This window comes from Taudactylus pleione, unplaced genomic scaffold, assembly GCF_031769625.1.
Source record: "Taudactylus pleione unplaced genomic scaffold, aTauple2 ptg000009l, whole genome shotgun sequence".
Classification (NCBI taxonomy): Eukaryota; Metazoa; Chordata; class Amphibia; order Anura; family Myobatrachidae; genus Taudactylus; species Taudactylus pleione.
In genome coordinates this window covers 1,886,199-1,909,288 of record NW_028284412.1, presented here as the reverse complement: position 1 = coordinate 1,909,288, position 23,090 = coordinate 1,886,199, and the positions used below count along the sequence as shown (strand labels likewise).

At 42.4% G+C, this 23,090-nt stretch overlaps 1 protein-coding gene across 1 annotated transcript in view; it reads left to right on the top strand.

Annotated features, from left to right (window-relative positions):
* Nucleotides 1-13,968, top strand: part of LOC148542714 (protein crumbs homolog 2-like) — a 151,915-nt gene extending 137,947 nt beyond the window's left edge. The window contains exons 8-13 of the mRNA XM_088466878.1: nt 3,581-4,131; nt 5,219-5,384; nt 5,667-6,504; nt 7,259-7,375; nt 12,175-12,295; nt 13,217-13,968. Of these exons, the coding sequence (XP_088323004.1) occupies nt 3,581-4,131; nt 5,219-5,384; nt 5,667-6,504; nt 7,259-7,375; nt 12,175-12,295; nt 13,217-13,444 (2,021 nt within the window). The 3' untranslated portion in view covers nt 13,445-13,968. The remainder of the gene's footprint in view (nt 1-3,580; nt 4,132-5,218; nt 5,385-5,666; nt 6,505-7,258; nt 7,376-12,174; nt 12,296-13,216) is intronic.
* The last annotated feature ends 9,122 nt before the right edge of the window (nt 13,969-23,090 follow it).

Sequence of the window (23,090 nt, the reverse complement as noted above, 5' to 3'; positions counted from 1 at the left end):
TCATTGTGCTCAGTGGTGTAACTTCGCTGCGGGGAAGGTCTGGGTGGCTATCGAGGCCGAGGAGCTGGGACTGGCTACTGTATCCTCCCTCTTGTGGATACCTAAGATTCATCGTCCCCGGACAGTTTCTTCTCATCCTGTAATTTCCCGTTCTTTAGCAATTTGGGATTTAGCCAATAGATGTTTTAAGTTAGCTCCAGCCCCGTCCCCTTTGATACCACTACTTCATAAATCATCTTTTACTGCCTGGTCATCGAGTAATATCTATTATGTAAATGATATCACTATAGATACTAATTTCCCACAATTTTCTGAAATCCGGGATAGAATGGCAATTCCGTCCAAAGATTTTTTCCGGTTCCTACAAATTAGACATTTCCATTCCAAAATTAGCTTGATTCTGATTAGCAGATCTTTGACTTCTTTTGAGTCTTTATGTTGGAGACGACCCTCCACTAGGGGTCTTATTTCTACTATTTATTCCTTACTAGGGGAAGAAGTAAGCTCCAATCGGGATCCTCATGAGTTAGCGTGGGAAAGAGATTTGGGACACTCTATAGATGCTGAGGATTGGACGGAGATATGGGACAATGCTGCCACCAGTTCTATTTGCGTCAAAATTAAGGAAAATATTTATAAATTGCTATTCCGATGGTATTATGTACCATCGCGGCTACAAGTAATGTTTCCCGATGCTTCGGATAGATGTTGGAGGGGTTGCGGTGGAGAGGGCAATTTTTTGCATATCTGGTGGACTTGTCCCAAACTAACTAGTATATGGCGGGAGGTTCTTGATCTCCTCTCGCACCTCTTCGATATTTCCATTCCCTCTGATCCTCGGCATTTTCTACTTCCCTTGAATCTGCCTTCTCTGTCCCGGTTTCAGAATAGGTTATTCCGACATATAGTGTCTGCTATGACCTGCCAAATTGCAGCGGATTGGAAAAACCCTCATCCCTCTCCGATGCAGGCAATATTATCACGTATCTGGTATATATACAAGGTGGAATACATGACAGCTTTATTACGTAATACATCCAAAACCTTTGATAAAATATGGTCCCCTTGGCTGACATACCAAAATGTTTCCTCTCCATTTAACAATTAATTTTTCCTTTTATATTTTTTCTCTGTTATGTTTAGTTTGAAAGAGAGTGATCCTATATGCAGTCCACCCACCCTCTTCTCCTCTTATTCTCCTTTGTCTTTCCTAAAGTCTTTCTTTTCCTTTTTTCTCTTTATTTTTTCTCTATTTTTAAACGGATTGCCACACCGTTGCTGCAAGATTTTTCTCTTGCTTCTATAATCCTTCTTTTCTTATAATGAGAAAATCTTCTATTATATTATAATTCTGAAATAGTACAGTTCCCATTATAAAAGTATGTTATGTGCTGTACCTTACTTTTGAATATTGGAATGTACTGTTTTCTTTGTGATTTGCTCAATAAAAAGAGTTTATATTAAAAAAAAAAAAAGAAATATAGCAGTCAGCACATAAAGTCATAGAGTGTAGCCCGGGTAATCCTGAAAACATGCAGTGTATGCCAAAAAATGGATTATGCAAGCAGGACTTAATCGTTGTTTAGTAGGGAAATTCCCAACAGTCAGTACCAAGGACTTGGATATCCAATATGAGTATGCCAGCATGCATATATAAAGTCCCTCTTACGGTATAAACCGCTTAGTAAATGTGCCTGCTTCTAATGAAAATAAGGCAAGTGTGCACCACCTGAGTTAGCTGTGTGCCAACTGACGTTACTGCGGTCTTGAAATGTCTGGACCCTCCGTCTGAGTGTCCTCGGAATCTGCAATAGATGGATGGTTGATAGTCCCCGGCCGGGTGAAAGCACAATGGGAGAGTTAATGCCGCTTAGTTCCTGCCATGATAAGATGAATTGATGTTGGATCCTTAACGCGTTTCAAAAAGTCGTGTGGGTTGTGACGAAACACGTTATACCGTAAGAGGGACTATATATATGCATGCTCACATACTCATTTTGGATATCCAAGTCCTTGGTACTGACTGTTGGGAAGATCCCTAGTAAACAACGATTCAATTAAGTCCTGCTTGCATAATCCATTTTTTGGCATACACTGCATGTTTCATGATTACCCGGGCTACACTCTATGGCCCTCATTCAGAGTCGATAGCAAGAAGCGATCGCTCACTCTGAATGAGGGCGGACACTTCTTGTTTTGAAGTACTACCTCCAGGTCGCAAGCGAAGCTGTGGGTTACCACCCACAGCTTAGCTTGCGATCAGGGTGATGGTCGCTGTGGTCTTCACCATCGCGACCATCGGGGCTTACGACCAGACCCTAAGGTTTGGTCTGGGCACTCATAAGCCCCAGGGAACTTCCTGCTCTGTTTGAGCAGGAAGTTCCCCACTGACATCATCAATGATGTCAATGGGGCCGCCCCCAAACGGCAAGCGTTCCGACTGGAACGCCTCCGTTTGGCCGGGCACGCCCCCGGCCCGCCCAGTAAACGGGGCGAGCTGTCACTCAACATCGACAGCTCGCCCCGTCTGCTACGAGACCCCTAGTGACGGAGCGCCCACGCTAGCCGGGTCTCGCACATGCGCACGACGGAGCCGGCTCCATCGTGCGCATGCTCTGTGGGGACCATCGACACGGTTGTGAGCGCATCGGCGCTTACGACCGGGTCTGAATGAGACCCAATCACTTTATGTGCTGACTGCTATATTTCTACAGTGAATCCTTCATTGTGGGGATCACATTGATACTTTTAAGCAGAAAGGTTTTTTAATTAGAATTGACTGCTACGTATTGCAACATCTTGGATTGATTTCTTTTTTAGCTTTCAATTTGCTACAATTTTTTAACATTAAAAGGCCTTCTAAGTCTTTAAATTGTACTGTTCATATATATGTATCATTTATGTATGTTTTTTTTTCTACCCTTCTTCCCTTTCATACTGTTTATTCTATAAGCTTTAGATTACGGATAACACTGTGTATTTTACTATTTAGTAATTTTGGATATTATATATGTGTGACCTCATAATATGGATCTATAATATATTTTGGATATCATACAATTTCTACATAGATAACCAGCGCAGATATTATCATTTATTAGTATTGTGTGTGCACACTAGCAGATGCAGTAAATGATATTTAGTTCGTCGGCTGTACGAACAATATATCACCTAGTGTGTACCCAGCAAAAGAGGTATGAAAACATTGAATAGCAGAGCCGAGATATTGCCTCTCACTTTCCCAGGTCTGAGTGGTAAGTGAACCAGCTTCCCAGAAGGTTCATTAGGGTACAATGTACACAGTCCACTGCAAAGACAGGCTTGCCAGGATTTCTTATGCCCTTTAAAATGTTTGGTGGTTCTGTAACCTGTCTCTACAGAACAAGTTTAGACCATTCCCTTGCTATACATTATTCACTGCCGACAAGCTCCTTATTTGCCCTAACTCTGCCCCTCACTGTATCTCATCTTTTTATAAATGATCTCCTAACTACATAAAAAAATTTAATTGTATTCTATTTATACCAACTGTTCACTCTCCCTTGTTGATTTATGTTTCCTTCTCCCTTTGTTTGCATAGAGTACGCATCTGGTACGTTCTTCAGGGAACATATTCCCAGTTTTGCCAACTTTACAATCCCCCAGCACATTGGAGACACGTTTAATGTTTCTGCCTTTATCAGGACTCTAAAACCAGATGGCCTCCTGCTACAGATCAGTAATGGTACTGAGGATTACTTGGTGATTTATCTGAAATCTGGACAGATTCACGTTACAACACTTTCTGGCAAGACTCTGTCTTTCAAAGAAAATATCAGCAATGGCCAGAAGCATCCGATCAATATATCATTCAAGGAGGGGCAAGCGATAGTCAATGGTATCAAGTTTGAGAAAGAACTGGGACAACTTCCACCAGTATCAATTTCAGCGGATGACACCGTACTTGTTGGAGGAATGCCCCTGGGAGGAAATATTGATCAGTGGGGGGGATATTTTAAGGGATGTCTTCAAGATTTGAGAATCAATGGTTATCGCTTTGAGTTTTTCCCACCAGATTATAAAGGAATTGCCTCTTTCTTTGGTTCTATCAGTAATATAACAAAGGAATGTGTATCTGATGATACATGTCATGTAAGTATGCAGGAATGTATAATGTGACATTTTTGTAGTTTTTATTGTATACCACTAGCCCTTATGTATTACTGAAGAAATTGTATACTCCATACACTAAAAAAGGAAATTTGCATGCCCACACAACTATAGTATGAGAATATTAGTGAAAATATTCCCAATGACTGGTGTGCTATGTTTTTTTTGTAAAACGCATGAGGAGTGAAAGGATTAAAGTAAGTGTAGTCCTCTAATTAACAATTATGAATGTTATCGTGTGAGTACAGTATGGTAACCACTAAATGAAATTAAAGTTACTCCCCAGAAAAGGATGGCTGCCAGTAAATGTAACACAAAAAAAAAAATCTTAATTAGAAACCTGCTGCATTAAACCGTTTAGGTTTGATGAGTCGTATCTGACAAATGAAGTAGGAGAGTAACAAAGAGGGACAAAAGGGGAACAAAGAGGACTTGCAAAAACAGTGGGATTATTGGCTTTGGGTCGTACTGAATAAACGTAAGGCACTATGCAACAGTTCAGGTTTGGTTTATTGGCGATGATAAAACATTTTAATGGATCAGTATATCCTGTAAAACAGAGTTTTCCAACCACCCTGTTATCATAAATATACTATTGCTCCTCTATTTGTGCCGTACAGGGTTCCAGAGAGAAGCCCTGCCTGGGGTAACACTTTTACACGGTTTAAAAACATTAATGATTGAACTAAAAGACAGGAAAAAATAAAAAATATATATTTTATTTGGATTTTTTTTTCTTATAAAGCCAAGAATGATACCTTGCATAATATATAGAAAACTTGGTATCCTTATATACAAGAGATGTGGCCAATACATTAGGTAAAAGTAATGATCCTGGAAAATAATTTTTTCCTATTAGCATACTTACTGTCCATTAAAAAAAATTATTATTACTCTATTAAAAAATAAAAGCCGGGGGGGGGGGGGGGGGGTTACAATGGTAAATTTACTAGGGTACATAAGTTTGCAGTTTGGCCAGCATTTGTCGAAACTGAAATACAGTCTGGTCACAATGGTTAGAAATTAGGCTGAGCACATTTCAGCAGATTTACAAACTCTCTATTCCTAGTCTGACCCGTGCAAAAACGATGGCACCTGCACCGTGACCTGGAATGACTTCACCTGCAACTGCACAGCCAACTTCACTGGACCAACGTGTGAGGAGCCAGTGTGGTGCCGCCAGAGACCTTGTCCACCAGAGTCCACCTGCCATGACATTCCTGGAGGGTATACATGTATGGAGATTTCACTTTAGATGTTGTTATTTTATATTACACATCACCTTTCATTAGGTCATTTTCTACAATATCTAGAAATATAATGTCTTCAGAGGAAAGAACTAATATTGCACATAAATTGTAACCTTTATGAAGTTTTTATTTTAAATTTTACATACGTACTGCAGATATACCTACCATAAAGTGTTTAAAATTGCTAAGTATATTGGTATAGTCTTCATAATTTTCGCAGTTCCCCGCTAAGATCATCTGATGTTATTATTTTTGTCATATTGGCAGGTCTGGTCAATGCGACTTTCAACGAGCAAAGCTCGGTGATATTCACTCCCAACATTTCATCCGACGTGCAACTAACATCTATCTCTATGGACTTCAGAACCAGAGATAAAGATGCTGTTTTGCTCCAAGCCTTCAAAGATCTGGACTATATTTCCATCACCATTAAAGGGGGTCATCTGCTCATCGCTATACAGAGCGGAAACAGTGTGGAAAGTGTCCAGTTTGATAGAAAGATAATGGTTTCTGACGCCTTATGGCACAGAGTTGTGCTATTTATGAAAGACCCTATGGAAGTGCCGTCTCAATGGACAATAAATTTGGACAATGGGCTGAATATGACTCTACAGGGCAATGCTGGTAGTTTGAACTTCCTGGCAGAAGACACCCCAATTACACTGGCTGGGAATTACACTGGTTGCCTTGGACAGGTTTCCATCGGAGGCTTACATCTCCCTTTTGCTGACCAGTTATTTCCTCAGTCTTTCATTAGAAAACAGTCGGGTCCACTGGAAGTGGGCTGTAGAGGAAGAGATGTGTGTGGCGAGGCCCCCTGTCTGCATGATGGCCGATGTCAGGATTTATTTAATTCCTTTAGCTGTGTATGTGTAGCAGGATGGAAGGGACTGCTTTGTGAAGTCAACCTCTGTGTCCATGGCTTGTATACAGACCTGGTCACAGACTATCGGTGCACTTGTTTCCCTGGATACACTGGCAGTAACTGTGAAACCAATGTGGACGATTGTCAACATCATCGGTGTGTGAATGGGGGTTCCTGTGTAGATGGCGTGGATAGCTACACGTGCATCTGCCCAGCCCTCTTTACTGGTTCTCACTGCGAGTAAGTGTCATTGTATTACCTTCAAGAAAATGGTACCTAAAGGAACCATAATCCCAAAACACAAGTTATGGTGCATACACACGGTCAGATTTTTCTTCAGATCTGAACGATAACTATTTAAAAAATCGTTCATATCTGAAGGAAAATTTGACATATCTGACATGTCTGAACGAATAACGATGCACGTTCCCGATGGTCAGGTAACGATATCTGACATCTGATGTATTTGCAGTCAGTTTTGGACGCTTTCAGTCATTTTAATGCATTCAAAAATCGTTCGTAGTTCAAACAGTTTGCAAAATCGTTCAAATAGTTTGTAAAATCGTTCAAATCGTTGGTCAAATTGTTCAATCCTTCATTCGTTTATCTGACACATCTGACCGTGTGTATGCTCCATTACCTTGAATAAAATAAACTAGTAAATGTATATGTCAGAGTTACAGACAAGAATTCCTGGCTTTAAAAAAAAAAAAAAACTCCACTGGATCACTTTCACCTTCAAATAAGATGCAGAGCTTTACTTACATGGGGCACACTTTTTTGCTGAGCCACAGGTTTCTTGTGCACTGAAAGTGCATGTCTGTCTCAAACAGTCAGTTGTGTTGTCGAGGCCCCACCCCTTCCCTTCCAGTTGACAGGGGAGGAGCCCTTAGAGCACCACTGAGCTGTAGAGCATAGCTGGACTACTCTGGGGAGTTGCAAAAGGAAAAATATATATACACATTATTCCAAAATCTGTTGTGTCTCTTTTCAGACGGCGTTTCCCTCCTGAGCAGTGTGCTAAAAATGTAACATGTCTAAATGGGGGAAAATGCATCGGTAGAGGATTCGGAGCAAACTGCTCCTGCCGACCAGGCTTCAAAGGCAAAAGGTAAGAAACATGAAATAGGCTATTGATGTGTCCATCACTACCGTAGTCCTCTGCCCACTAAAGGGCGCTAGTCTCCTTCACACTAATATGAACCTTCTGCACTGCAATGACCAGTAAATAGTCTTCTACAAGCTGGCAGCTTGAGCTTGGTGCAGTCACTTGTCTGTAAATGTACCCTGAGATGACTTTCACTTATTGGTTTGTACAGGCCCATAGTCTATCACCAGCACATTTAGATAAGACAGGTAAGTTTATGATCACCTTTCAAATAATGGAAAAACAATAATATCTGCGCTTATGGATGTTACTGTTTAACAGCTCTTAATAAAATTGTGACAATATATGGAAATAGAGAGCGCTTGTATGATTATATGTAAAGAATTAAATAAAAACGCAATACCTGTGGGAAAAGAATAATGATTAAAACAATGTTTAGAACTCTTTTGGATGATTTGACGTCCGTGCAAATGTATGGGTTCCAGTATAATGCCATGCAGTAGCAGTATATTGCGATGCTGTGGCGGTGCAGTGCTATGACGTTACTCCGGGTATAGCGCACACCGGACTTTAAGGGACATCATAGCACTGCACCGCCACAGCATCGCGCCATTTACACGGACGAAGAAGGCGAGCATGCTACAGGGAACCAGCCGGACAGAAGCGGGAGCTGCCAAGGTAGGCAGCAATAGGGAGAGACAGTTAGAGAATTCTGATCTGAACTGACTCTACCAGTATACCGCTACTGCATGGCATTAAACTGGAACCCATACATTTGCACAGACGTCAAATAATCCAAAAGAGTATTAAACATTGTTTTAATCATTATTCTTTTCCCACAGGCATTGCGCTTTTATTTCATTTTTTACACCCAAATAAAACTGCTGTGTGGATCCCATTGCATCTAATGAAAAGTGCAGAGCTGTGATGTATAGTTTATCCAAGAACAATGAAGTAGACTTTGTTTTAGGGCCTTGGCAAACAATACATACATACGGGAGAGATAAATCAGCGCAGTTAGTAACAATATGCACAAAGGTCATTTATATTAGTAAATTAAAATTGTCTCATGGTGGGAAACCCCATGTATATGAGTGATAGTCCCAGGGTGTACGTGTGATAGTCCCAGGGTGTACGAGTTATTAGGTACACTGCACAATGGCAGCTTCTCAATTAACAGTCATAACATTGTACTCTGTATAGTCCAGAATACAGTTATAGGTTCATTAATGACGCATAAAATGGGGGCAGGCTAGTATGTTAGCATATAAATAAACTGACTCATTAGCACTTATAAGAGATATTATATTCATACCATAGCAATGGATATTAGTGGGTGTATTTGTAGACATGCCAACCTGATTTCTTTGTATACAGTGAGACTGTCAGGTATAGGAGCAAGAGGTAAAAGTAGACTTTAATGTATTAAATTAGAGCAAAACACTTAATTGAGCAGATTGTCAGGACAAAAATGATGTGTGACGTACTGTACATAACAAAATAACCTGCATTACGGCCTGCATTTTACATCAGCATGTTATCACAATATACCGTTATATAGTTTCCCATGTTCACACATAGAAAGTATGCATCCATATAGATTGACATACAGTGCCCCAGTACTAGGAGGGCATGAGGTGGTCTTTGTAGAAGCTGGCAGAATGGTTACACCTTCTATGCACTCCCATGCCACCAGAAAAGCCTGGATATTTGGTAACCACATCTCAGTGCCCCTGCTTATATAACCAGATACCAATATGCCCTATATAGCCCCAAACCTTCCTTATATCATTACATGACAGTATATAGCCAATATGCCCACATAGGGCCTGATTCAGACCCACTCGCGAGCGGCTGTCCGCTCGCAAGTGGGTCGATGTTCTGCACTGAGCATGCGCACGACGGAGGGAGCTCCGTCGTGCGCATGCGCCAGACGCGACGAGCGAAGGAAAGTCCTTCGCTCGTTGTGTCCGATCAAAGGGGGCGTGCTGTCAATGTTGATTGACAGCACGCCCCCTTTGGTGGGCTTGCCTCCCTGACGGGGGCGTTCCCACGGGAACGCCTCCCGTCAGAAGCCGGCCCACTGACATCACTAGTGATGTCAGTGGGAGTGATTTTGGCTCTGATAGAGCCAAAATCACTCCGGAGCTTGCGGTTGAAAACCTCAACCGCAGGCTCCGGCTCGCAAATTCGATGGTCGCGATGGTCTCGACCATCGCGACCATCACAATGCACGCTCGTATAGCCTGTGGGTGGTGACCCACAGCTATACGAGCGTCCAGGAGGACGCTCCATGAAAATGGAGGCCGGCCCTCATTCAGAGCGTGCGCTCTGCTCAGAGCGTACGGCTCTGAATGAGGGCCATAGTTTCATATGCCTTCTTAGAGTTTGTGGCGGTATATGGGACTATTTATTATAGCTGTCTACAGTACCTCCCCTTCCCCCAGAGAGTACTCACTGTACTGGGTCCTGTGCTGGGAGCACAAAGGGCAGTAACTGTAGCTCTCCTATAGTCTGTCTGTATACACCACATTGCAGCTCCTGCCTGTGAGAATGTGGTGAGTTAGAGGACATGATGTCACCACCGGAGGCGCTGCTCAGCCAAATAGGTGATTGGTAGAATTCTCAATGTGAAAGTCCCCAGTCTCTATGACAGAGTGAAACACAGAGGCCTGATCCATAGGGGGGACGCAATGCCGATATTTGTGGAATTGAGCAGTTTTTTTTGTACTGCGCATGTGTCAGTTGCTTTGCGAACACACCAAATTGATTATCCACAGCGGTCACTATGATGATGGATGCAGAGTGATTTGACAGTCGGTGACCATTTGTGGGAGGTAAAGGGGAGGTGAGTAAAATTCAGACATGCCACGGCCGTTTAGGGGACATGCCTCACCCAAAAGGTGCCCATCCACTAGACGATTAAATTGAACGATAATGTTCAGAAATCGTTTGCAAATCATTAAGAAAAATGTCTAAAATGACCAGCGATGTGCGCTCCCGCTGGTCGTTTTAGACCTCTATCATCGGGCAAAAATGCTGGACAACCTGACGATAATGTCGTGTTCAGCATGTTTGCAGATGATTGATGTGCCTACACTGAACGTTCAGTGCAGGCTCATCACAGACTGACAACTGACTGCACAATGACCATGTCGTAATCGTGCAGTCGATTTCATGTCTATAAGTGGATGGGCACCGTTAGACTGCGCCTGTGTACACAGTTGCAGAGGCTCCAGCGGCTGACAGACATTCTGAGCAGCAATGGGGTTGCTCAGAGGATTGATGGTGCGTCCCAGTGGCTGACACATTTGCATATTTTCACAGATCCACTGCGTATGGATTTGCTTGCACCTCTGAATCAGAATCAGTCTGTGAACCCACCCAGGACCCATCTAGTGCAACAGATCAGATACAGCCATTGTAATTGGTGGGGAAATACATGGCTATACTATTTGAACATTTAGCTGGGTGTTCCTGGTGTAGTGAGTGGCTGCTAATCCTTTGACTTGATTCTCATGTGTCTTAAACTAGGATAGGTTGCGCTCATTGGGTATTGGCCTATTCTTTAAATGTGCTGCCTTCTGCACTAAGGCCCTGATTCAGAGCCGGTCGCTCTGACAGAGCGCTCGCTCTGAATCAGGGCCGGTCTTTTTTTTTTTTTAAAGAACGGCCTCCTGGCCGCTTGCATAGCTGTGGGTGACCACCCACAGCTATAGCGAGCGGCCATGATGATGGGCTTGCGACAAGACCCTTGTGGTAGGGTCTCGTGGCCGCAAGCCCCAGAGAGCTTTTCGGCTTAAACAGAGCCGAAAGGTCTCCCACTGACACTTGTGATGTCAGTGGGGCCGCCCCCAAACGGTAGGCGTTCCCATGGGAATGCCTCCATCTGGGCAGCCACCCCCCCGGCCTGCCCACCAAAGGGGGCGTGCTGTCACTCAACATCGACAGCACACCCCCTTTGGTGCGAGACCCGGAGCAACGGATTGCCCGTCGCTATCCGGGTCTCGCGCATGCGCTCTGGGCCACCATCGACCCGGTTGCGAGCTCTGAGTGCAATTCTACCTATGTAGAGAAATATATATATAATAAATATATATATATATATATATATATATATATATACACACACAGTGGTGGGCAAAATTGCGGACACTTTTTGAAATTTTAATGTTTTTCAACTTCGAATCCTTATAAAAACTGTTATACTTCACACAGTGCAATGATTCATATATCAAATGAAAGGAGATTTAATGCTGGATTCAACACAATAAGCAGAGGTCAAATATTTGTATTACAAGGGAAGTTATGCAGTGAAATTAACACTTAAGATGGCCACACATCTACAGATTATCTGTCCAAATGAAAATCTGGTAAGGAATGAAAGCAAATGACAATCAGCAATTTGCTCCCAAACGCCGGAAAATGGACAAAAACTGTTGTTTGAACAAATTGTTTAGATGTATATATATCTAAACATATATATATATAGATTTGTATATACTGTGTATATATGTGTGTATATATATATATATATATATATATACACAGTATATACAAATACAGGGAGACTGTACTGATGGTCCACAGTGACGAGTGAGTTTGCACCGTGCTATGCATTTGCGCATATTGGTTTTTTTTTTTTGTTTTTTTTTACACAGTTCATGTTACTATGTGTTCGTATAAAAATCTTCTGCCATTGTATTACACATCCTCGCTGTATACAGAGTATGTTTTACAAAGTACAGAATTGTCTTGTCTGGAGACTCAGCTGTTATACTGACATTATTCTTACTATTTAGGTGTGAAATTAATATCAATGACTGCGATCCAAACCCATGTAAAAATGGGGGGTCTTGCCAAGACTTGGTGAACAACTACAAGTGCATCTGTAACGCCAGCTTCAGTGGGGCACACTGTGATGTAAGTGATGATTTCTGGAACAGTTGCATGTCCAAAAGCACAATATTAAACTCCTATGGTTGCTGCACATACAGACATGTGTGAGGTCCTCTTCCTTGGCACACACCGGTCAGAGTTCTCTCATTGCTGTTGCTTTTGTCAGGAATCTGCATGTGTATTGTGTGTCTGCATGATATGTGTATCACTGTCTGTCAACCGAACTTGTGGATCTCTTATTAACCACGGGCAGTCACTTACAGTACATCGCACAATGCTAACATGACTCCTCTAGGCAGCCAAATAGTCACGTGGTGCTGTTAACAACTTACAGTAGCTGTTCTGGGACGGATATAAAATCCAGCGTTGAATTATTAATGCAATTAACCTTGTCTTCTTGTCTGTTCTCAGTGACTCCACATTATTATTACAAGACTTAATTAATTAAAAACGCCTGATGTGGAAATTGAGCAAAACTGTGTTATGAGACTACTGTTGATCTGATAGCTTGTTATTTCGAGTTTACGGTACTTGTGTTACTAGCTTGGAGCTTGTTGTGTAAACTTTATGTATAACCTTGCATGTTGTTTTTGTATGTGGTGTTCAAGCAGTATTTGTTTCCTAATCTTTGTGGCATGTTGGTCGATTCCGCTTTTGGATATTGCGATGCTGAGCTTTGTGCATGACTGAGTTTCTTTACGTTAGTCAATATTCCAGTCTGAGAACTAATTAGTGATGGGCTTTTTCCATTGTCCCTGGACTGAATATATTGTACTCAGGCAATAATATGGTTAGGTTTGGTCCCAGCCCAGCCTTTCTCTTGTATCATAGTTTTTTTTCTTCTGTAAAGCTTTTGCAGGCCAACCCACCACTACCAGACCAATGCATGCCTCCTGTACCTCTGCAGTGGAGCAGCTTTCATAATATGCTGTTCCTTTCTTGCAGAAAAGCAGTTCGCCCTGGGCCTTCTCCTTTTCTCTGCTTGGAGTTGCAGTCCCCGTATCTTGTGGTTTTTTGCTTCTGTGTATTATTGTGCTCATTTTCATGGTGCTGACGGCGAGGAAGAGAAGACAGTCGGAAGGCACGTACAGTCCCAGCCAGCAGGAGGTGGCAGGGGCACGGCTAGAGATGGATAGTGTCCTGAAAGTGCCTCCTGAGGAGCGTTTGATATGAAGTCGGAGCAGTGACAGGGGGCATTCATCAGAGTTCCACAGCATTCTCATCTGTTGGTGCAGACAATGGGTAAAGGGGGTCACCTATTCTGAGGTCACCAGCACTGCGTGGGAGATACTGTACACGATACAGGACTTTATCTGCCCTGACCATGTTTCTGGTAATGGTTTTATTTTTTCAAGCTAATAAGACAACAGCTATAAAGCACTTGGAAAAACCTCCCCAAAAAAAGCCAATTCTTATTAATACGTTTGTAGGTGCAGAAAAACACTTTGCAGATGCCACTTCAGTATTAACTGTACAGACTGGTGCAGATTATGTTACAGCTATGTCTCTATATATGTTCCAATGTGGTAACCTTCCAGAACCTGCCTCTTGGATATGCATTAATGGGTGAGACGTTTGTATGATGGACATCCTTTACATGGTAATGTCATTTTTATGCTAGATGGCAGACCTTAATGGGTATATTGTCCTATACTGAGAGATAACTACACTGTATTTAACAAAAGCCTGTTTGTGCCTTAGGTCTGTAATGAACTCATCCATTCTCATTGTGTATTTGTCCTAAACTGAATGCTGGCAGCAGTGTAACTAGTGACTGTCACCTGCTCTCAGGGCTGTACCACTGGTAAGGAGTGTTATATGATGGAGGTGGGCAATAGCCCCTGGCAGCAATCGGATAACATCATATAGCTCCTAATAGTAGGACAATTTGCTCTGTGCTAGTGCCTTATTTCATCATAACCTTTTATCACCATAACCTTTTATAATAAGACTCTTACTCCTAAAAACCAAATGAGTATTACGACACCACCTACTCTTGTCTGTTTAAAATGTTTCATTTAGTTTTGGAACACTACTGTAAATCATTTTAATAATTTACAAACATTTTGTATTTTCTTATAGAGATTACTCTAGGGCTACTTACCCACCGACATTAAAATTCTGCATATAAAATGCATTTATAATGCAAGATAGCACATGTAACACACATGGCAATGAAAATGATTGTTCTAGAAGTGATTGTGGGTATTTGTGGCTTCATGTGCCTTTAATTTGTGATGTAATGCACTGCTGTTTTAAGAATGCTTAATGTTCCTTTTCAGTTCCTCAGTGCAGTTGGAAACTTGCAATCATTCCAATGGGAGCACGCTGTAAATGCAATGAAATGCAGTTTAAAAGCTTTACTTACATATGCATTCCCGCATACATTTGGCTTAAAGACGATCGCTTCCTGTTTTGGCACAGATACATTTGTAAAAATTTATGGTATTTGAAAATGCATCTAAACAGACATTAAGGGGTTCATTTTACTAAAAGTTGATTTTGTGTTTCTGTAGTCGATTTCCTGTCGAACATATTTGAACATCGGTCCAACATCGATTTTTTTTTTTTATTTTTTTTACATAGAAATCTTACTAAAGGCCAGCTTTAGAACCAAAGCTTGATGCAAAAACTACCGACAACCTGCCCAAACAGTACACCTGTTCGGGAGAAGCACTACACAGATCACATTGGGGGCCGATTTCAATTCAGCGTGCTGTGAATATATCCGGGAAGTTGGTCCTGCAGATATTCAATTCAGCGCACTGTTTAGTCCGACTATTACAAGTTAAGTCGGAGAATCCCAGTTCTTGCGACTTAACCTGGGTGTTATGACAATCGGTCATTCTCCGATTGAAGTGCCGTCCGCGAGGCTGTTGGCGCCACGCTAAGCCGGAAAACAGTCTCGCAGCTGGTACTTTAGTCGGATTTTTACTCTCACCTTCAGGAGGATACGAGGAGAAATTCTTTAGTCGCCCTAACAGCACGCTGAATTGAATAGCTCCAGGAGATCCCTCCCGGTGCTATAAATAGCACGTTGAATTGAATCGGCCCCTATGGGCCTGATTCAGAAATGTATGCAAACCCGATGGAGATGCAGACTACTCGGTTTTATTTTACAGAACACTAACACCTATGGGAGCTGCCGGAGAAAACAAATGTGACACAAAATAAAGCAAACGTTCCCCATAAAATGTGTGTACAGGCCACTAGCTTTCATGATGTGATGGACTTTCAGCATCAAAGTGTCTTTACTAATTTGTAAGTAGGCTGATTATTCGCTTAAATTAGCACCTGGATGTTTCTGGTCTGTTGAAGTGCCCTCTGCATAACTCTGTGGGGGTGATTTATCAAAGCTTGGAGAGAGATAAAGTGGACGAAGATAAAGTATCAACCAATCAGCGCCAAACTGTAATTTTTCATACACAGCCTGTAAAATGACAGGAGCTGATTGGTTGGTACTTAATGTCTCTTCACTTTGTGTCTCTCCAAGATTTGATGCATCTCCCCCTGCAGGTTACAATTGTTTGCAGTATTGCAAAACTTTTGTCATTCAGAGAGGCAGCAGAAATGATAACAATAGTTTGTAAATCATTCTTACTATCCATTTCAGGATATTAACCAAGGGGAGGGGGATGAGGGAATTTATCTGAGCACAGGATTGAAAGAATTGCAATAATTGTCGTCATAAATATCAAGATAATCCACATTACTTTTTATAATGCCTCTGTATAGGTGCTGTCAATCTTTGGTGTGGAGGTGCTCCCCATGAGAGTATATGTACTGTTAGAAAGATAGAAGGAGGAAAAAACTCTCTTTTTTGGGGGCACTTTATATTATGTTTATACTAAAAAGATAAATACATAACTTTTATTGGATATACATTAAAAGGTTTTAGATCAAATTAATCATACAATATTGTGTACGGTTAAACATCTGACACATATATACACTTAGTGTCAATATATACAAACAACATCAAAATACACAGACAAATATTAAAATTAAGGAAGCAAGACGAAATATTCCAGGAAAAAACAGAGAACTGAGTGAGATAATGATCTTCAAATTGAATTCAGTACTCAGTGGTATAGTGACCAGTCAATATCAGGAGCTCTCTATATAGGTAAGAAATAGCCTTATAATTCCTAGGTATTATTATGGTTCTATGACCTATCAATATGTCAGCAGATACAGTGCTAATTATATCAGAGAACTGAGTGAGATAATGATCTTCAAATTGAATTCAGTACTCAGTGGTATAGTGACCAGTCAATATCAGGAGTTCTCTATATAGGTAAGAAAATAGCCTTATAATTCCTAGGTATTATTATGGTTCTATGACCTATCAATATGTCAGCAGATACAGTGCTAATTATATCAATGGTATGAGTTCTTTACTCAATAATCGGTTTAAGCAGTTTCAAAATACTCTTAATGATCATGCTAAGAAGACATGCATTATCAATCAAAACACTTTTGATATGACCTCATTTGGGAAGAACATGCTGTTCTGTGTTCCCTACTAAGTCCCATAGTAATCAGAGGTACCGTTAGAGAATATAGCGTGATTTAGTAAAGAAATAAAAATAGACTACTCCCTTCTAATAGTTATAGAAAAGGCAGCTACTGCACGTCATCATATATGGAAATAGCGGAGGATGTGTGAGCGTACCTTTAAATAACCCAGGGGTAGGAATAAGTATATTGGGCATCTACTGTTAAGACCAGTCAGTAAGAAAGAGAACCTGGTATAGTAATAGAGCAGGAACCTACTCTGACTGGGTCTTAATGAGAGTGCTCATATAGAATATAATAGTACTGTGTTTCTATTATAGATACAAATACCCTTGTATATGATCGGGGCTGGTGCTGCTGCCGCTCACATGCCTCTGGGCTGTGGTGAATTGTGAGAAGCCCAATTCCGTATACAGTGGTTGGAAGGAAGTAAATTCCAGTTACACGCTGACTCTACTGGGTGAGCAGCACTCTGTCTGCCTTTAGGTATTGCAGAGCTGCCCGCTCACACCAAGTACAATAGTCATATAGTGTGCGTGGAGAGAATGAGAAAAAAAAGAGTACCTGATTAGATATGACAGTGGTGTGGATCGAATGTGACCCGCTGCATGTCAAGCCTGCTTGTGCTCTGCTAACAGATGCCCCGCTCGTGCACAATGGGACATCCCGGATCTGAGACGCGCGTTTCGCTTTGGCTTCTTCCGTCAGATCTATCTATTTAGTATAAACATAATATAGAGTGCCCCCAAAAAAGAGAGTTTTTTCCTCCTTCTACCATTTCAGGATATGCCAAGCAAAAACTTAAGGAGTTGCCTTTGAAAATGTGTCAAAACCCAGAGAGCGAAAGACACATTTAGACTTCCAGCTATTATATAATCTCAGTTGTTGCTGACTGGCTGTTGCCATTATTTATCTCAGAGTGGGTGACACTGATGCTGTATACACTGTATCCTGAGACTAGGAGAAAACAAATTGCAATTATTATTTTTTTAAAGCCTTCTGTAGCATAATACTGTATGCTGCTAATAGATCAAATTATTTATTTATGGTAGCGTACACTGAATAACTTTTGGGTAAGTAGATTGGTTCTGCCATTAAAGAGAAGATTGTACCACTCTTTCTACAACAGAGCTGAATTTAGGTCTAGTTCCACTCTAATACTCCTCGAAATGGCAAGGTTTGACATTTCCCATGTTTATACTTTTTATTAACCACTTAACTGCCTATTTTCTCAGCAAAACTGGTCAGAAATTGCCATGTCCGCAGGAGAGTCAGGGGAGATCCGTTCTGCACATGTATAGAACAAATTTCCTTTCAAAAACACATTGGGGAATTACGGTCGCACCTTGTCTGCTGAAGCACAACTGGCTGCATTCGCATCCCACACAACCACGTCAGTTAAGTGGTCAAAGGGCATTACATAATACATTCCCAATATGAGCCAACAAAACAAACAGCCTTGTGTACTCCTTTTGACATTTGTCTCATTTGGGTTCATCTTGCTACACTAGATTGTACTTCACACTGTCAGTGAGGGATTACACTATGGGGTATTCCTGTATCTTTACATCAATGTTCAAGGGCACTGCCCATGGCTCAATATTAATGGTAGTGATTTGGGGCAGGCAATAATACAGGTTGAGTCTCCCATATCCAAAATGCTCGGGACCAGGAGCATTTCGGATTTTGGATAATTTCGGTTTTCAGAATACCTTGCAGGGGGGGTCCGGGAGATGTCACAGGAGGCCTGGCGTGTGCAGCAGAGGGGTTCGGCAGGTGTTATAGGAGGCCTGGTGTGTGCTGCGGGGGTGTCCAGTGGATGTCGCGAGTGATCCGGCGGGTGTCGGGTGAAGTCCGGCAGTTGTCATGTGAGTCCCGGCATGTGCGGCGGGGGTGGGTCCTGCAATAGGGTCCATCAGGTGTTGCAGGGGAGTCCGGCGGGTGTCACGAAATGCCTGGCGTGCGCTGCAGTGGGGGGAGTGCGGCATATAGACCACGCCCACGCTGCTAGTGATTGGTCATTAATCTGTGACGTCATGACGCCAGGTCACGTCATGACGTCACGGCTGCAAAAAAAACCTTCGGTTTTTGGAATATTTCGGATAATCGAATTACAGATATGGGAGACTCAACCTGTACATTAAAATAGACTGCTGATACATTCAAATGTTGCTGATATAGAGCAAATGGGATCAACAGATGTACTTGTGTAGGGTTCCAAAGTTCGCCATAGATATCCAGTAAGAGCTATTGGTACATGTGGGTGTTCCCAGCTGGCCGCACTAATGCCCAGACATTTTGTGACCAGATTTAGACCTGTTTTGCCACCTTTGCAGCAGCTGGTAAGAGTCACTTGGTTTCTCCAGCTTCATTTACAATAAATGTAATTTATTGTATATTACAGCTTTCAGGCATTGGGATATTTGAAATGTGATGGATTAACTACAAAGTGTTGTGTAATTTATGACTATTAATGAAATGATTCAATTGTATAAACACTGGTTTTATGCTTTTTAAATGCATATGTATAAACTGTATGATACTGATTTGTATATTTTGTATGGTAAGAAATGGGCAGTGCCTGTATTTCTGTATACTGTATAATTAAACTGCCAAATGCAACAGCAATTGATTGAACTATTTTTCCAAAATATTTATTTATTTTAAATGTGCATTAACATATGTTTCAAGAATTACATAGTATCAATGTAAAAATGTTTTGTAAGGTGAATTTATAAAAATTGGTGTCCTGATTGATTAACCTATGGATGAGTGGATTATAGCTCGCCGTGTGTTCATAGACCTTCTTTAGAACAATGTATGAAAATTAGCCTTTATAGTGTGCATTTGTATTGACAAGATAAATTAACTTAAGACCACAAATGAAAAATATTTCTATGTGTTTAGTTCTACATTGCTTAGCAACAAAGTGAAGCTAATAACACATAAATCCTGGAAGGGGGTGCAGTTTAAATGCCAGCACCGCAATCCCGACACCAGTAAGAATCCCGGCGCTGGCATCCCGACGATAAGTAGTGGGGTTCGGGGGAGGCACTAAGGGGTGAGGTTAGGCTGCACTCACCAGGTGATCGGCCCACGCCTCCATGTGGTGTAACCGTATCAGCACTCACCAGGTGATCGGCCCACGCCTCCATGTGGTGTAACCGTATCAGCACTCACCAGGTGATCGGCTCACGCCTCCTTGTGGTGTAACCGTATCAGCACTCACCAGGTGATCGGCTCACGCCTCCTTGTGGTGTAACCGTATCAGCACTCACCAGGTGATCGGCTCACGCCTCCATGTGGTGTAACCGTATCAGCACTCACCAGGTGATCGGCTCACGCCTCCTTGTGGTGTAACCGTATCAGCACTCACCAGGTGATCGGCTCACGCCTCCTTGTGGTGTAACCGTATCAGCACTCACCAGGTGATCGGCTCACGCCTCCATGTGGTGTAACCGTATCAGCACTCACCAGGTGATCCGCTCACGCCTCCTTGTGGTGTAACCGTATCAGCACTCACCAGGTGATCGGCTCACGCCTCCTTGTGGTGTAACCGTATCAGCACTCACCAGGTGATCGGCTCACGCCTCCTTGTGGTGTAACCGTATCAGCACTCACCAGGTGATCGGCCCACGCCTCCATGTGGTGTAACCGTATCAGCACTCACCAGGTGATCGGCTCACGCCTCCATGTGGTGTAACCGTATCAGCACTCACCAGGTGATCGGCCCACGTCTGCATGTGGTGTAACCGTATCAGCACTCACCAGGTGATCGGCCCACGCTTCCATGTGGTGTAGCATATAAATAGTATAAACGGGATCATAGGTAGTGTAAGTAGGACAATAACCTGAATGGCAGAAAGTATTCATTCACATTGTACCAACCATTTACAGGGACCTCCTTATTGTGGTGCAATGCAGTGACACTGTAGCATCCCTTAAATACCAAAAAGAGTTCAGGAGAAAACACATAGTTGATAGCGATTCTAAATAAGCCTGATGTCCCATACTACAGGGCACTTTTCATACTACAGCTTAGTACTTAATAGTACCGAGAGAGCTTATCTTGTCCCTGCCGCCAGCACCGGCTAGGGAGAACACTCTCCAGTGTAGGCTATATCTCCCTGCATGCAGCATCACCTGGGTTACATTGGACTGACAGGTGACTGCCTGTGGCCTCTCACTCGCGAGAACACAGGTCTGCTATCCTCTGTGTCCAGCTATCCAATACAGACACTTTCCATGGCCTGCTTCCTTTTCAAGGCTCTGGGAGGAATTTTCCTGGAAATCCTATGACCAGGATCAGGTTAATGCCATCGCTGTACCGTCAGTGTGTCTATTAAACCCAAGCATAATGAAGGTGCTGACATGGGTTGTAGAGTGTCCCTACATTTCTAGAACAACAATATTTTTTGGTAAATACAGTAGAACCTGAGGAATGAACATTTTAAAAGTTACATTCATTAACAAGATAAATGTCTGAAGTTGGTTTGTTATCCTTACAGACTCCTCCCTAATCTACAGCCCTGATTCCCTTTCCTGGTGTCTAATGTACAACACCCTTCCTGGTGGCTATCCTATTTATGTCTTTGACAGGTACTGGAGGTGATATCGGCCTTTGCTTTCATTGGCTGATAGTCCACTCTTCTCTGTCTTGTACCCAAAACCATTTGGCAGCTGAAAGGTTAATACCAGCTCCAGAACAGCAGCTCAATGTGAACAAGGAAGATAGTCCTTGCTCAGCAAATGAAAACACATAAAGGAAGGCATCTTTTCTTTTCTTGTGCTTTTCCAGCGCTTAATAGGGCTCCTTATTATCACATACGTTTACCTGCATATATATATGTATTCTCACCTTCTGTGTTCCATGCAGAAGCCACGATTCAGCCAAGGTGCAAAGGCCTCCACTCTGCTTGGGTCAGCCATAGGAACAGGAATGCTTTTCATACTTCTGCTTGTCATCGCGATTATCATGGTAACAATGAGGAAAAAGAGAGCCACCCAGGGGACGTACAGCCCCAGTCGACAAGAAAAGGAAGGGGCTCGAGTAGAAATGTGGAACGTCCTCAAGCTGCCACCTACAGAGCGTCTGATTTAATGAGAGGTGGCAACACTTTACAGAGCAGCAACAAGTGGAACCACAAAAAAACAATGAAACAAGTGAAGCAATATCACCCAATAATAAGATGGTTCTATTTGGTACAGGGAGTTGCTGTTTGATGAATGGCAGCTCTCCAGGACCTCATCCTCAGTCTGAAACAGGGCACTTAATATGATGTATCATGAATACATGCGTAGAGAAGTTCAGGATGACCGAACCAAAGCAGTCAATATGTTCCGATACCGCAGAACACAAGCTACATATATCTCTCTTACATAATTTCAAACAGCCAGTGCTAGGAAGCTAAAAGCCATATGATCAGGGCCGGACTGGGACTAAAAATAGGCCCTGGCATTTAAAGAACACACAGGCCCACCTTGGCGTCAACACCTGGCTCCTGGAATAGACTCCTCCCCTTACTATTCCTGACTCCTCCCACTTCTTAGTCTATGCTTTTACACATATAATTAATAATAGAACAACATACAAGTATACATCATTCTCTGTATTAAAATACATACAACAGAGCTAATCCTGCATGGGATTCAAACATGTGCCATAGTCAGACATTTGGTATTTGGTTGGTTCGGATATGTAAAGCTGGCACTTCATTGGTGTAGGTCACACACAAAAATAAGGGAAAGCATTTTCCCAATTGACCAATCCCTAGGTTAGCAGTTGTAGAGGATTAGATAATGATCACTGGCCCTGATTCAGAGCCGGACGCAAGTGGCTGCTCGTTCGCTCCGAGCGATGTTTGCCCAACTGCGCATGCGTACGGATCGTAATACGCATGCGCGAACCACTCAGTGCGGCCGAAATTCATGTGCTCGCAAAATAGCGAATGCCTGATAATTTGAGAGACAGAAAGAGGCGTATGTGGGTGGTAACAGGGGAAGGTGCTTGAAAACGGGGAGTGGAGATCCGATCGCAGGCGTGCTTAAAGGTCAAAACGGGCGTTTTATGGGTGTGCATATTTAAAACAGCAGCGTCATTGACCACGTCACTGGGTTCTTTTATAGCCAGAACTGCTCGCAAAATTGTGGTAGCAAAAACCAACCACAAGAATAGCGAGCAGTTCATACCCTGGTCGATGTACTCGATTAATCTAATAAATAGCGGACATGACGTAGGATGCGAGCGGCCAGGGGGCGTATTTTTCAAAAAAACAAACACAAGTTTTGTTCGCTCGTTCAG